Genomic DNA, 16,354 nt, shown 5'->3' with positions numbered 1-16,354 from the left:
AGGAGTCCAGGCAGGTTTGCATTCAGGTTATCGCAACTCTGAGATGAAGATATCAGTGGCCAGTCTCTGGGGAAGAATCTGCAAACATTCTAGAAATTGAATCTATTGGAGAAGGCGTCTCGCAACATTCTCCGCTGGGTGACGCTAGGGAGATTTTTGACCACCAGAGGGCGCAAGAACCTTAATCCCTGTCGCCTGGGTTCCAGCTCCGGTCTTGGCCCACTTACCGGCAGCGTCAGCAATGCCCAGGAACTTGTTAGAAAAGTGGAATCTCGGGCCCCAAACCCAGAGCTGTTGAGTCAAAATCTAGGTTTTGTCAAGACCCCCAGGCAATTTGTGTGCACATGAAAGCTGGATGGGCACTGCAGCTCAGGAGTTCTCACCCTCGGCTGCATGTTTCGAATCACCTCGGGAGCTTTGAAAATTCCTGGGGGCAAGGGCTCCCTTCCCCCCACAGATTCTGATTTTAACGGCCCTGAGGCCAGATCGTTAAAGGGCGCCCTGAAAATTGTAACGCGCTTCCGAGGATGAGATTCTCTGCAAGTCTGGCTCATTCCTGGCTTTAAGCACCTGGTGTAGGAACCGAGCTGGGCCAGAACCGGGGTTCACCACCTTGGGTGTAGACACAGGAGAAGGACGCAAAGCCCCATGGTCAGGGGTCTCCTGGGATGCAAGACCAAGTCGGGACAAATGTGGAAGTGTGAAACGCTGAGGAAGTGTTCTCTCATACTCAAAGTGCGTCTGAAACCCGGGTCAAACACCAATTCCTCCGACGGAAACTCCAGTTTCTCTGCCCGGTGCTTGGTGAGAACACTTCTTGATGGGTGCCCTCTGATCATGATGCTGCCTCCTGGCGGCCGCCTTGAGAACAGGAAATGTTTGCTCCACCAAGCACCATCCACAGCCCTACCTTGACCTGAGCAGCCACCCCCCCCCACCCCCGCCTCGCCCTCCGCGCCCACCCCCCTCCGCTGATGGTGGACCCGGGGAGCTGACTTCAAGAAAGACGGTACCTGGAGGGCGGAGGAGCTCAGCAGTGTTAGGAGGGACTTTTAAAAACCTTTCTCCTCACCATTTATATGGCGTCTCCCAGTCCCAGTGCACTTTTATGCACAGCGCCTCATTTTCACTGTACTCTACCTACACCCACCCAGTTAGCTTAGACCGGGTTAACGGTGCAGATGTGGGAAACGGAGTGACCGAGGGGTGAATGGGTATGCTGAAATTCGCAGGATGAGACAGGCCGAACTAGGGCAAGAAATCGCCTTACGAAATTTCCTCATTTGCTAAGTGCTATTTCCAGGATGTGGCAATATCCGACTTCTGACTGTCCTTTCCTCACCGTTTGGGGGCATTTCTGGGTATTTTATCATTGTTCTTCCTTCTCCATTCCCCTCCCTCCAACGGAGGGTTTGTTTTTTCATTCTGGAATTCTCAATCTCCTATTAGAAATGTCCATTGTCTTCTACGATTTCTCATGTTCGATAGATTTCCCGGGACGGGGCGGGGGGGGGGGGGGGGTGGAGCGAAGTCTCAATACAGACTAACAACAACGACAACGATTTCATTATCGCTTTCTTGAATGCAAAGGACTGGTTTCCTGTTGTGTCTCCAGCACTTTCACAAAATATTTGTGGAATGAATGAATCACGGATGAAGTGGAGGGATTTGCCAAGTGAAATGGGAGGGAGAGAGGAAGCCGATAGAGAAAACCAATCCAGTCGGGGGCGGGCCAACCTCGGACCCCAGAGCCGTGAAGGATGGTGCGGTGTAGACACCGCGGGGAGCGAGCTGGGTTCATCCTCTCCAATCATGGCCGACGCTCTGCATCCTACGCCCTTTTCCTGTTCTTCTCTATGGTGCAGAAAAAGGAAGTTTAAGTCTGGATGGATTTCCTGCTCAAGCGAAATGCTATGAAGTTCTTTGAAGAGTTCAGCGAACCTCCAGATGTGGACTCCTACCATGAGGGCCCTCCAGCTCTCCTCTGTCAAGTGCCTTACTCCTCTTGGGTAGAAACCCTTCTCCTTCCCCGGGGCCCCAGGCACCCTCTCCACCCCCTGATGTTTGAGGAGGGATGGGGAACGGTGTGCTCTGCCTTCACCCCGTGTTTTTGCCCTGAGGCCCCACCCCGGGCTCCCCCCGCCACACACACACCAGCTACACTCGCCCTTCTCCCACTGCTTCCCTCCCACCATCTCCCACTTTCTTCCTTGAGTCCTCCAAGGGCGGGGGGAAAGAGGGAGACACAGAAACCCAAGCAGACTCCAGGCTGTGAGCTGTCAGCACAGAGCCCGATGTGGGGCTTGAACTCACAAACCATGAAATCATGACTTGAACCAACGTCAGACCCTCAACCGACTGAGCCACCCAGGTGCCCCATTTTTTTTATCTTTTTCAAGAACCAACTTGTGACTTCCAATCTTCTCTATTGTATCCTAGTTTTCTATTTTATTTTCTGCTCTTACCTTTATTGTTTCCTTCCTCATGTATTCTTAGGATTTATTCCCCTCTCTTTTCCATCTTCCTAATTTGATTGCTCACTTCATTAAATAGCGTTTAAGGCTGTAGTTTTTCTTGTCTTTCAAGTTTTTATACATGGCATTTTCATTATTGTTAGTTCTGTATATCTTCTAATTCCTCTTATGGTTTCTTATTTGACTTGTGAATTATTGAGAAGCGTCTTTAATTTCCAAACAGGTGAGTTTCCTAGTCATATTTTAGTTATTAATTTCTGACAATTTTATTCTGCTCAGAGAATGAATTTGTTTGCCATTAAAAACCTTAACAGTGCATTGGCACTTTTTTTTTTTTATGTCAGACTGTGATGAAATTTTGTAAATATTCCATGTGTGCTTTAAAGAATGTATATCCTATGGAAACCAATTTGACAATAAATTTCATATATTGAAAAAAAAATATACCCCAATGTTCATAGCAGCACTCTCAACAATAGCCAAATTATGGAAAGAGCCTAAATGTCCATCAACTGATGAATGGATAAAGAAATTGTGGTTTATATACACAATGGAATACTACGTGGCAATGAGAAAAAATGAAATATGGCCTTTTGTAGCAACGTGGATGGAACTGGAGAGTGTGATGCTAAGTGAAATAAGCCATACAGAGAAAGACAGATACCATATGTTTTCACTCTTATGTGGATCCTGAGAAACTTAACAGGAACCCATGGGGGAGGGGAAGGAAAAAAAAAAAAAAAAAAAAAAAGGACGTTAGAGTGGGAGAGAGCCAAAGCATAAGAGACTGTTAAAAACTGAGAACAAACTGAGGGTTGATGGGGGGTGGGAGGGAGGGGCGGGTGGGTGATGGGTATTGAGGAGGGCACCTTTTGGGATGAGCACTGGGTGTTGTATGGAAACCAATTTGTCAATAAACTTCATATAAAAAAAATAATAATAATAATAAAAAAAAAAAAGAAAAAAAAATAAAGAATGTGTATCCTAGGGGCGCCTGGGTGGCTCAGTCGGTTATGCATCCGACTTTGGCTCAGGTCATGACCTCGCGGTTCGTGAGTTCGAGCCCCTACGTCGGGCTCTGTGCTGATAGCTTGGAGCCTGGAGCCTGCTTGGGATTCTGTGTCTCCCTCTCTCTCTGCCCCTCCCCTGCTCATGCTCTGTCTGTCTCTCTCTCAGAAAATAAATAGACATTAAAAAAAAAGAATGTATATTCTTGTCGAATCACTATGTTGTACGCCCGAAACTAATTTAATGTGTGTCAAAAATACTTCAAGCTTTAAAAATGTTTATTCTTTCCTTACTGAATACAATTTATTAGTGCACCCAAGCTTAGAACTGTTATATTTTCCTGGTGAGTCGAACTTTTATACTGTTAGGTTGTAGCTGTCTTTACCTTTAAAAGTGTTTTTTGCTTTACATCTTTGTTGTCTGATGGATTACAGCTACACTACCTTTCCTCCAGTTAGTATTTTCCTGATAAATCTTTGTCTGTCCCTTTACTTTCAACCTTTCTTTATCCTTATTTGTCAGTTATTTGTCTTGTAAAGAGCATGTAACTACGTGTTTTTCTTGGTCTAATCTGGCAATGTTTGTGCTTTGACAGGAGTAGTCTTTTAACTTGGATTATAATAATTGATATGCTTGTTAGATTTCAGCCATAATATTGTGTACACTTTCTCTTTATCCCACTTTTTCCGTGCTTCTTTCACGTTTTGGATCGAAGGTTTTTCTTTTCCATTTTCTTCCTTCTACTAGTTTAGAGGGTAGACATTCTCTCTTATTTTAGATGCATGCTTACTGTTTCAAAGCTTCTGATCAGTACCTTTATTCCCCTTGAACAACGCAAGGACACCGGGAGAGGCAAGGAGGGATCCTGCCCTGGAGCCTCCGGAACCCCTTGACTTCAGGCTTCCAAACTTCAGAACTCTGAGACCATGACTTTCTGTGGTTAGAAGCCCCCAAGTTCATGGGAAGTTGTTCTGGTGGCTCCAGGAAACTCACACAGGTGTCGTTTAAAATTCAGCTTTATTGACACCTATTTAAACTCGCTTGTGATGTGTGCAACATTCCAACTGAAATTTTTAAAAATGTTTTGCGTGCAGACTTTCCCAAGTCAGACCGATTTTTTTCTCCCATTTCTGAGAGCAGGTAGTGTTTTGCTCAGTGTTCGAAAGAGCTGAGAGTGGCCCTGACAGGCTTGTGGAGTGGATCTGCGAACCTCCTCGGTCTCAGCGGGGCCACTCTGAGAGCCATCCCCACAGTGGCCTGTGCCTCCCTCGTGCAGCCAGTTCCCTCTTCCCATCCTTCCTTTCCGCAGGCTTCTGGGGGCAAAGCCAGTTGTTTCCCATTTAACTAGCTATACTTGGGGCACCTGGGTGGCTCAGTCGTTACGCATCCAACTTCGGCTCAGGTCATGATCTCACAGTTCGTGGATTTGAGCCCCGCATCTGACTCTGTGCTGACAGCTCAGAGCCTGGAGCCTGCTTCCCATTCTGTGTCTCCCTCTCTCTCTCTGCCCCTCCCCTGCTTGCGGTCTCTCTCTCTCTCTCAAAAATAAATAAACATTAAAAAAATTTAAATTAGCTATACCTAACTTTTAAAAAATATTTTTATTTTTAAATCTTTATTTATTATCTTTTTTGTTAGAGAGAGAAAGAGAGAGAGAGACAGAACATGTGAGTGGGGGAGAGGGCCAGAGGGGGAGAGAGAGAGAGAGAGACTGACCCTTAAGCAGGCTCCCTGCTCAGCACGGAGCCCGAAGTGGGGGCTCGATCCCCTGACCCTGGGATCATGACCTGAGCCAAAATGAAGAGTCAGACACTCTACTGACTGAGTTACCCAGGTGCCCCTAAAAAACATTTTTAAATAAAACCAAAAAAGGTTTTATACATAATTTTATATTTACATATTATACATAATTCCAATACATAAAACAGAAAAAAAAAAAAAAAAAAAAACGAACCATACCAAAGCTGCCATGTTTGGAGGGCTCTCCGCCTCACAGGCCTGACTGTGGAGCGAAATGAAATCTTTCTAGTTCCTCCCTCGGCCTCTGCAAGGGAATGTCAGTTTCTCATTTTAAAAGTTTGCCTAATAAGTGATGTGGAAAAACACCCTGAGCTAAACCAAACCGACATGGGGACATGACCAGCATTCTAGAATTCTTGCATTCCTCCCCGCCCTATTTCCCCCAGCACCTGCTTTCCAGCATCTTGGTAGTGTGGTTGTCGAAATCCTGAGCCACAGACGCTCTTTCAAACACCGCCCCCCACCCCTGAACATAAAATAGCAACTAAAACACTGATTGGGCATTCGCTGTGTGCTCGAGCCCAGCCTAAGCATTTTACTTGCATTATCTCATCAGAATCTCCCAGAACCCCTTGAGGTGGGCATCAGCATTTCCCACACTTCCCAGAGGAAGGCTGGAAACTCACTGACTACAGGGATTGTGTCTCTGTCCGTAGCTTAATCCCCATTTTCCAGAAGAGCGGCCAACAGTGTGTACATCAGCGGGTGGGGGGCAGCCTGGAAATCATTGCAGTTTATGAAATGACTTCCCATCATCCCTGCTGAAAGGAAGCCCCCAATCTGGACATTTCCTTGAAGAGTTCCCAGTCCAGGTGAGACAGAGATGGAAGGGCCACTGGGCATAACAGATCCCTCCCGAAGCAGGTATTTTCTACAGGAAATGTTGTATTTGGTCCCAACAAGTCCTTGCGGAAATGAATCCAAATGGTCAGAAAAATGTGATTTTTCAGGCTTTGAGAAGGAGAACAGGCCACTTTTTCTTAGACCGTGTTTTGGGCCCTTCCTTTTGGTTTTTTCGGGTGGGAGTAAATATACAAAATCAGAAGGCAAAATGGAAAACTAGGTGCTGGGAAGGAAGCTGGGAGAAGGAAGAAACACTTGGGAGTTTCTGGATGACAAAAATCCACCTTCATCACTCGTCCCTAGTCTTGTCAAGGTGCCCATCCTCGGACAACTCGAGGTACACCAAGCTTTCTCCTCAGAGAGCCCCAAGTTTCAGGGCAGGAAATGGTCTTGGCCTGGGTGTCTTTGCCTGAGGGGAGCAGCACTGACACTTCCATCCAAGATGCTGGAAAGACAAAGCAGTTCATGAGACACAGAGGCCCCAACAGCACTGACTGGGAGGTCAAGGCAGAGGGCGGCGGGCAGGGAACTGTCCAACTTGCCCCCCACCCCACCCCACAGTGGCAGGTCACCACCTGGTGCACATCTGTGTTGTAGAAATGGAACTCAGTCTGGCCCAAAGGGAGAAGTCTCAGGATGCAAACAAGGCATTGAAGGGGAGGACATCAGAGAATTTGGGACTTTCCAGGGTGGAGAGTGTGGGAAGGAATTTGCTAAAATCAGACACACCAGGGAAGAAACCTTACGTATACAGAGAGTGTGGGAGAGATTTGGTAAGAAGTCAAATTTTACCAGGCCCATGTGGGCACAGTCAGAGAGGAAACCAGAAGTCACAGTTCACTGGAAACAGATAGATACAGTCAGGAAATCTTGAAGTATCTGGGGAGTGCAAACATCACATTATTGCTTATTATTCGTCAGAGATACATAAGCCCACACTCCAGAGAGTGGAAAGCACCCACGTAGGGGTAGAAAATGGAACAGTGAGCATAGATTCTATCTGTACACGAAATCTCCATGTGGAAAAATACTACAGAAACAGCACAGAGTCTGGACTCCTCAGCCCAGACTCCTCGTTCCAGTTGGGAAGAGACTCCAGTGGGCAGTGCTCCCCTGGATGAGGGGAAGGTGGAAATAATGGACAAGAAGCAGGAGGTTTTCAGCCACAGAGCTTCTAGGATGGAGAACACATGGGGTGTTCTTCTGTAGCCTTGCTCTGTTTGAGATTTCATTTCCACATACCAGCCCTGCCCATGTTTCCAAGGACATTGGGTTCTAATGAGTTTCCTTCTCTCCACCAGCCATGAACTTGACTGAGAAATCTGTCTGCAAAGGCAGAGGTCAGGAAAGGTAAAAACAACACTGACCACAAGCCCAATTCCCCCCTGTAACCTCAACCCCTAAGAAAGAATCTTAGGAGCGACAGCGACGCAAGATGGCAGCCACCACGGGCTCGGGAGTAAAAGTCCCTCGCAATTTTCGACTGTTGGAAGAACTGGAAGAAGGCCAGAAAGGAGTAGGAGATGGCACAGTTAGCTGGGGTCTAGAAGATGACGAAGACATGACACTTACAAGATGGACAGGGATGATAATTGGGCCTCCAAGAACAATTTATGAAAACCGAATATACAGCCTTAAAATAGAATGTGGACCTAAATACCCAGAAGCACCCCCCTTTGTAAGATTTGTAACAAAAATTAATATGAATGGAGTTAATAGTTCTAATGGAGTGGTGGACCCAAGAGCCATATCAGTGCTAGCAAAATGGCAGAATTCATATAACATCAAAGTCGTCCTGCAAGAGCTCCGGCGCCTAATGATGTCTAAAGAAAACATGAAACTCCCTCAGCCGCCCGAAGGACAGTGTTACAGCAATTAATCAAAAAGAAAAACCACAGGCCCTCCCCTACCCCCCTCCCATTCGATTTAAGCAGTCTTCATTTTCCACAGTAGTAAATTTTCTAGATACGTCTTGTAGACCTCAAAGTACTGGAAAGGAAGCTCCCATTCAAAGGCAATTTATCTTAAGATACTGTAAACGATACTAATTTTTTTGTTCATTTAAAATATATTAAGTTGTGCTATAAAAAAAAAAAAAAAAAGAATCTTATGCCAACCTTGATGTTTCTTGAAGACGATAATCCTGTGCAGGGAGAGAAGGGTGGGTTCTGGAAACAGATGTGCCAGGTGAGGTGAGGGACATTTGACAGCTAGATTTCTTGGGGTGAGTGACCTCCGCCAACACGCTGGGGAACGCCCAGACCAGCGCCGATCTTTATTTGTCCAGCTGCCGACTGAACCTGTCCATCTAGGGGTTCTGTAGGCACATCTCCAACAAGTTTTCCATAGAACTCTTGATGTGTTTCAGCAAAACATTTTCTTATTTCAATCTTCCACTGCGCTTTCAGTTTCACACTACAGGCTGAGCCTCACACCGGGCCCCACTCCTATACGTGAACTGATAGGCAAGGATCATGCACAGCTGAGGTAAGCATCGAACATGAAAAGCCAAGAGACTCTTAAAGAAGAGCAAGGTGGGAGGATATCGAGACTAATTATAAAACTATACATATAATTAGGATAATTAGGCATATATAATTAAGAAAGTGTGAGTTTTGCACAAGGATAGACAAATAGACCAAGGAAGCTCTGAAACACCCAGAGATGGCTGGATGAATGGATGAGAGGATGGATGGATGAACGGATGGACGGACAGGTGAGTAGATGAATGGGTGGATGGATAAATGGATGGATGAATGGGTGGATGGATGGATGGACAGATACCTGATGCCTGACAAAGAGGAATGCAATGAGACATGTAAAAGAATGTTCACAGCAGCACTATTTTTAATGGCCCAAACTGGGAAGCCCTCAACTGTCCATCAGTATAATTGATAAGCAAGTAATGGTATTTATCCACAACTTATTTCATTGATACTATATCAATACTATACAATATTAAAAATGAACACATTACAGCTATTCACAATAAGGTGAATAATTTACAAGCATACTGTTAAATAACAAAAGCCAAATACCAAAAAATTCAAAGGGTGTTATTCTATTTGTACAAAGTTCAGAAACTAAACTAGGGTTTTGGGGAATATGTGCTTAAGTGGTAAAACCAAAGAAAAGCAAAGGAAGGAATTTTCAAAGAAGTCAATGTGTGTATAATTAAGATAGTGTGGGTTTTGCACAGGGATAGACAAATAGACCAAGGAAGCTCTGAAATACCCAGAGATGGATGGATGGATGGATGGATGGGCGGATGGCTCAATGGGTGGGTGGATGGGTGGACAGATGGATGATGGATGGATGGATGACTGGGTGGAGGGAGAGGGGTTTGGCTGGGAAGGCATTTGTGGCTTCTGGGGATGCTGGCATATTTTTTCTTGGCCTGGGTAGTGGGTCCATGTGTTCTTCCTTCATAATTATATATTAAGCCGTACATTTATATTTTATGCCCTTTGATGTGTGTATTATCTGTTACAAAAGAACTTCTATAAACATGAAATACCAAAGGAAAAAAATCTAACAAAAGATACGAAAGTGGGAGGAAGGAGAATTGGAGGAAAGGGTCAAAAGGCACAAAATCCTAGTTATAAGATACTGACCTCCTAGAGATGCAATGTACAACATGACGACCATAGTCAACGCCACTGTGTGACAGACAGGAAGGTTCTCAAGAGAGTAGATCCTAAGCGTTCCCACCACCAGGAGAAAATTATTTTTCTTTCTTCTTTTCTTCCTGCTTTTCTTTTTATTGTATTTATATGAGAAGATGATTGTTAGCTGAACTCTACTGTGATCGTTTCACAATATATGTGTCAAACCATCATGCTGTATGTACCTCCTAAGCCATACAGTGAGGTATGTCAACTATTTCTCAATAAAACTGGGAAAAAAAAGATATGAAAGAACTTTAAAAGAACAATTATTTTTCAAAAGTACCTAAACACGTGATGATTATGGCTGCATAATGTTGAGTATTGTTGACACTATGGAACTCTACACTTAGAAATGGTTAAGATGGGGGGTGCCTGGGTGGCTCAGTCAGTGGAGTGTCTGGGTCATGATCTTTTTACCCTGCGTCGGGCTTGGAGCCTACTTAAAAAAAAGGTTAAGATGGTAACTTTTATGTGTATTTTGCCACAATTAAGAAAAATTCCTAAACGCCCAGAGAGTGACCTAAGTACTAGGAGAGTGACCCCATGTGGACATTTTGGAGAAGTCAGTAAAGATATCAATTGTTGGTTATAGCATAACCATGGAATTCTTACTGATTTTTCCCCCTTGGAACTCGACAAGCTGACTCTGGGAGAAGAGGAACAAGATAGGAAGATTTGCTCACCAGACATCAAGACTTACTTTAACACTAAAGTAATAAAGTCAGTGTCTTAAAATAATAAGTAAAGTAATAAAATAAAGTAAAAAATTAAGTAATAAAGGCGGGATAGAAGATCCACAGAAACACCCTGAGCACTCAGACACGAGCACGCACAGGGGAGGCACGCGGGTGGCCGGACGATCACTGGGATGCTGGTTTACCAGGGAGTTACGCAAGGAACACATGCGGGGAATGTCAGGACGGCGTCATTCATCAGAGCAGAAAACCAGAAACAACCTGCCGTCCATGAGCAGGTAAGATAAAGAAAGTGTGGTATATTCCGACAACGGAAGGTAGCACAGTAGCAAAAACAGGGTAAGTGGGGCTACCCCTATGGCTGAATCTTAGAACTCACATTGAGCGAGGAAAGCAAGTCACAGATGACACAAGGTATGGTTCAAGAGCTCAGACGCAAGAAAAACTAAAAAAATACATTGTTTAGGGTTGTATAGCAATGTGATTAAAAAAAAAACTATTAAAAAAAAACTATTAAAGGGGTGCCTGGGCGGCTCAGTCAATTAAGCGTCTGACTCTTGATCTCAGTTCAGGTCTTGATCATGAGGGGTCATGAGTTCAAGCCCCACACTGAGCTCTGAGCTGGGCATGAAGGCTACTCAAAAAAATAAATAATAAAATAAAATAAAATAAAATAAAATAAAATAAAATAAAATAAAAATAAATAAATAAAAATAAATAAAATAAATAAATAAAAATAAAATAAATAAATAAAATAAAATAATAAATAAAATAAAATAAAAATAAATAAATAAAATAATTTTAAACTATTAAAAATGTGAAGGGTTGATGACCATCCAGCAGGGGTGATGGAGAATTCTGGAAGGGAAGCCGGGTGGGCTGGGGGAGGAGCCTAAGGCAATCACCAGTGATGTGCTGGTTCTCGAACCGGGTGGGGGGGGCTAAAGGGCCCATTTACTGTTCTAATTTATAACTCACGTCTATGATGCAGACACTCATTAGTATGTGTCAATTATTATGCAATAAAAATGGAAAAGCAAGAGAAAAGCGCCTAGACCTGAGCCGTGGGGAATACTAGCTTCTCCAGACAGGGTAGCGGAGAGGAGTGTGCACAAAAGTGTGAGGGGGTGCTGTCAGTGAGGTGGGAGGAGAGCCAGAAACTGCGGCATCTCAGAGGCAAAGAGAAGCTCCCAGAAGGAAGAGGGCTGTCCCAGGTTGTGGCTTCTAAGAGCAGGGCGGGAAGATGAGGACTGGAAAGTGTCCCGGATTTGGTCACCCAGAGGTGACCCCTGGGCTTGGAGGAGCAGCTCTGGGGGAATAATGGGGGACAGGCAGGAGCTACACTGTGGAGAGAAGGACCAGCAGAAGCCTAGGGAAGACAGCCCCTTCCTCAGTGGGGCAGTCACGAGGGCAAGACAAGGCGGCTGACTTCACACTCCTCTGTACGGGCACCCCCACCCCCACTCTGTCCCTTCTCCCAGGAACAGCTGGTCAGAGGGGAACACGACTCCAGCTGGACATGCTATTCTGGCCGCAAGGTTGTGACTCTTCGGTCCAGCCAGGACTCCTGGGGGGAGGGAAGGGCCTGGTCTCCTGTCCTTATCCTGGAAGTCCGAACCCCGTGGGGACAGAAGGAGGAGGAAACCAGAAGGTAAGGGTATCGGGGTGCCTGGGAAGGACCCTGGGGTCCGGGCCTGGCCTGTAAGGGTCAGGGTCTCTTCCCCAAGCCAGGGGCCACCCTCTCTGGGTCCCACAGGTCTCCCTTCCCTACTCCCTGGGCAGCTAGACACCAAGCAGCCCTTGCTGTGTTCTGCCGTGTGGACAGACACTGATTTGATCTCCGCAGACCCAGGTGGCCGGGAATGTCACATCTGCGGTGCAAGAACTGGCCTGGCTTCCTCCCAGCTGAGGAGGCCACAGCCGGCCACCCTCCCTTTGTTTGTCTTGGGAGGGGCAATTGCTGAGCAAACAGGGAAGGGAAATCCTGGATTCTGTCTCCCCAGCTTGATCAGCCGTCACCTAGGCCCGGAGGCCTCTGGGGCCCGCTCAGGCCTGGCTCCTTCCTGGCCTGGTGTGTGTGGAAAGGAGCTAGGGTGACTGGTGTAGAGAAAACCCAGGGCTTGGCCTTGGTGAATGTTCAGACAAAATAAACCCCAACTCAGGAGCACAAACAGAAGTTCACTGAGCACTTACTGTGTGCCAGGCCCTGGGCTGGGCACCCCACATGTCAGAGCTCTCTGATGCAACCCAGCCACCATAGGAGGTGGGCATCAGGATCTCCAGTTTCCAGAAGAGGAAACTGAGGCTCAGGGTCAGGAAGAGAGGACAGTGACAGAGGTGGGATTCCCACCCAGACCTCTCTGACCCCTACACTGTGCTCTGAACCTCAGTTCGGCTGTGGAGCAGTGCGGGGTGGTGAGAGGCAAGGCTTCAACAGAGGCCCTTCCCTTCACCTCTCTTTTTTCTCCCCCAGAGACTGTGCAGTTATCCAAGGCTCCAGAGCCGGCAGGTGGAGCCCTTCCCATGGCTGAGCTCCTGCCCCAGCTGCCTTGGCCCCCATCGGTGGAGGGTGGTGTCCAGGACTCAGACTCATCAGTCCCTGCAGCCGAGTGGCAGAACCAGCAGCCACGAGATGGCAGGGCAGAGGGCCCATCCCCTGAGACCTGGAGGCTCCCGGAGGTGCCTTCCATTCAGATAACACCATCCAGTGATGGAGAGTCACCCCCTTGCACCCCGATCCCCCAGCGCCTACGGCTGCCGAGGACCCCAGACCTGGAGAGTCTACCCCAGGACAGGTCAGACCCCGGTGTTGGGACAAAAGAGAGGTGCTCTCTCTCTAGGGACTCGTGCTCGAGGGTGGCTGACACCGTCCAGGTGCAGGAGCTGAAGGTCAGTTGGACTGAAGTTGTGAAATAGGTACACAAATAAAACCAGGCAACTGGGACTATGTGTTGAGACAACTGATTCTGAGCTCCCTGCTCTCAGCAGAGCACCGCCTATTAAGGGGACACCCCTTTCGACACACCCAGTGTTTCTCCTTCCTTTTTTTTTTTTTTAATTTTTAAAAAATGTTTATTTCTTTTTGAGAGACAGAGAGAGAGAGAGAGAGAGGCAGAAAGAGAAGGAGACACAGAATCCCAAGCAGGCTTCCTGCTGATGGTGTGGAGGCGGACATGGGGCTCGAACTCACAAACTGAGATCGTGACCTGAGCCAAAATCAGGAGTCGGAAGCTTAACCAACTAAGCCACCCAGGTGCCCCTCTGGTGTTTTTCAAACTGTGGATCATGACCATTTAAGGGCCGTGAAACCAAGGTAGTGCGTTGCGAACAGAACTTTTTCCAAACAGAAATAGGGTAGAATTTAAAATACAATGTATGAGGCATAGTGAATAAGTGGGGTTTCCTGCAACTTTTGTGACATTACATGTATTTATATATATATATTATATACATATTACAGGTACTTCTTGTACTGGAGACCAGTGTAAAAGGTATGTCTTGCTGTAGCTCATGGGAAAAAAAGAAAAAAGAAACTTAAACAAAACTTCTGTGAATAAACGTTGCCTCTGGCACAGGGAGACAGGAACTGAAAGTTCAAGGCTGCAAGGGGAAAAGAAGAAAGAACTATATTGGCTCTGAGTAGAAATATCCACTGTGGTTTCTTCTAACAATGGATGCTAGATAAGAGTTAAGGTTTATGAAATAGAGCTCTGTGTATCAGTGTGGAGAAAACTCAGAAACAACGATGATGGAGAAAACAAGTTGCAAAACGATACAGTAGGAGACTAATCGTGTGTATCTTTCAAAAGACACTGAACAATAGGCTATATTGTTGATAGATGCATCCTGATGTCAAAAAAAGGATGAGAAAGGGCACAGGAGGAACACAGCTTCAGGGAGGTGGGTACCTTGGGGGTAAGACCAGAGAACAGAGGGATGGGGAACTGGGCCTTTGGCTGTGCCTGTAACAGTTTATTTCTTTTAAAAAAGAAAATAAGATCTGAAATGAAAATGGCAAAATATCCACATCTACCATCTATGGATGGTGGGGATGATTGTTTTATTTTTTTTCCAGTTTGAAATAAATATTCCCTAATTAAAAATTTAAAAGTATTTCAAAAGAAGAAACAGGTAAAGAGAAGTAGAGTTGACCTTTGAACGATGGGGGGGTTAGGAGGCACTGGCCCACCATTCAGTCAAAAATCCAAGTGTAACTTTTGACTCCTCAAAAATTTAGCCACTAATAACCTACTGTTGGCCAGAAGGCTTCCCTATAACATAACAATCAATTAACACGTATTTTGTACGCTACCTGTATTATATACTGTATTCTTACAATAAAGTAAGCTAGAGGAAAGAAAATGTTCTAAGAAAATCATAAAGCAGACAAAATACAGGTGCAGTAGTATACTGTAAAAATATCCATGTATAAATGGATTCACATAATTCAAACAAATTCAAATGTTGTTCAAGGATCACCTGTATAGAGAATGACAGCAATGAAACAGAGGGGGATGGTGGAAGGAGCGCCTAAGATCTGAGAGAAGAACGCAGAGGAAACAGCAAGTGCAAGGGCCCAGGTAGGGGTGGGGGTGTCTGGTGAGCTAGAGGAAAAATGGGTGGTGGGAGGGAATGCAAAAAAAGGAGGAGGAGGAGGTGAAGTCAGAATGGTGACAAGGGCCACCAGGTCCTTAGATTCTGGAGAGATTCTGTGGGTGGAGTGGACAGGGATTGCTGAGAGATTGCATGTAGATGTGAGGGAAACAGAGGGGTCAGGGAAGATGGAAGTTTTGTGCCGGCCATCCACCAAAATGGAGAAGTGGAGTGGGTTTTGGGGTTGGGGGGGGTGTGGGGAGATGCTGCAAAGGTGCGGAGAGAGATGGGAATGGAATTTTTTCAAGACTAGGAACAGAATGTCATAGGGAAGGGTGGAGGTGCTGAGGTGCCTCCGGCCAGGAGCTGTGAGGTGGGACTCACGTTTCCGTGTCTTCCTGCAAGGAGCCCGGGACACCAACAGACAGCCCCACAGGGATGGACGCAGGTTACCGCGTCACAGCAGGGCTGTGGCCAACTCTGCAGCCTACCCGCTGCGTGACCTGGGCCAAGCCACTTCCCGTCTTTGAGGAGGGGCTTCCCCATCTGTGAAAGGGCTGCTGTCCCCCACCCCAGCGCTGCCCCATGGGAAAGCCCCTTACCACACACTTCGTGGGATCTCCAGGACTGGGGTGACTTGCCCAAGGTCACGACACAGCTAAGAGCCAGGCAGGCTGGATTCTAACTTGGTCTGCTGACGGGGACTGGGATGGAGAGGGGTCCCCAGATGTCGAGGACCTCCTGGGCCAACACTGGGGGGCGGGGGGGGGCGGAAACGGATGGGAAGAGGGAGGCGGCCTACGGGCCCCACCCCGTTCCCGCCAGAGGCCGTTCTTCGGTGCTCGCAGCCCCCACCCCTCCGCTTCCCAGAAACTTCGTCCCACCTCTCAGGTTCCGCCCCGGGCGGCCGGCAGCTCCCGGCCGGGGGCAGAAGTGGAGCCGAAGACCCTTTCCGGGTACCAGAGGAGAGGGTCGCAGCCGGTGCCAAGGCACTGCCATGGCGGGGTTTCCTCTGAATCAACTGTTCCCCTTTCTATCCTTCTCTCTCCTCTGTTCGTTTCTCTGCCTCCTCCGATTCTCAGTCTCTATCTCTTCTCTTCCTCTCTCCCGTTTCGGTATCTCCGGCGTCCCAGCTGCTCCTCTCGGTTCCCCGCGTCGCCCTCCCTCCCCCGGTGCACCCCCCTCCCCTCCGCGTCCCAGCATCTCCAACTCTGGCCGCGGGCCTCCCGCTCCGGGCCTGGCGGCGCCCGCCGGGCCTCCCGGGCCTAGGCCA

The 16,354-nt window shown here is 47.1% G+C and overlaps 1 protein-coding gene and 1 long non-coding RNA gene across 4 annotated transcripts; one reads left to right on the top strand and one right to left on the bottom strand.

The window, feature by feature from the left end:
• Window positions 1–991: 991 nt before the first annotated feature.
• Window positions 992–15,506, bottom strand: LOC124511249 (uncharacterized). Of its 3 annotated transcripts, none has more exons than XR_006961849.1 (4): window positions 15,466–15,506; window positions 8,243–8,583; window positions 5,442–6,570; window positions 993–1,854 (listed from the first exon to the last, which is right to left on the bottom strand). It is a non-coding gene; the product is annotated as an uncharacterized LOC124511249 (long non-coding RNA). The 3 variants fall into 3 exon arrangements; XR_006961848.1 differs by lacking the exon at window positions 15,466–15,506 and adding an exon at window positions 9,740–11,001; XR_006961847.1 differs by lacking the exon at window positions 15,466–15,506 and having other exon boundaries at window positions 992–1,854; window positions 8,243–11,001.
• On the top strand, window positions 7,546–8,023 carry LOC124511248 (ubiquitin-conjugating enzyme E2 variant 1-like). The gene has a single exon (XM_047078274.1). It carries the CDS (start codon window positions 7,561–7,563, stop codon window positions 8,002–8,004), a length of 444 nt encoding a protein of 147 aa, XP_046934230.1. The 5' UTR covers window positions 7,546–7,560; the 3' UTR covers window positions 8,005–8,023.
• Window positions 15,507–16,354: the final 848 nt, after the last annotated feature.

This window comes from Lynx rufus, unplaced genomic scaffold (genome assembly GCF_022079265.1).
Source record: "Lynx rufus isolate CCGP_SWC_20201006 ecotype Redwood Valley unplaced genomic scaffold, mLynRuf1.p SCAF_16, whole genome shotgun sequence".
Lineage (NCBI taxonomy): Eukaryota > Metazoa > Chordata > Mammalia > Carnivora > Felidae > Lynx > Lynx rufus.
The sequence above is the reverse complement of the archived record's forward strand: the minus strand, read 5'-3'. Positions and strand labels throughout refer to the sequence as shown.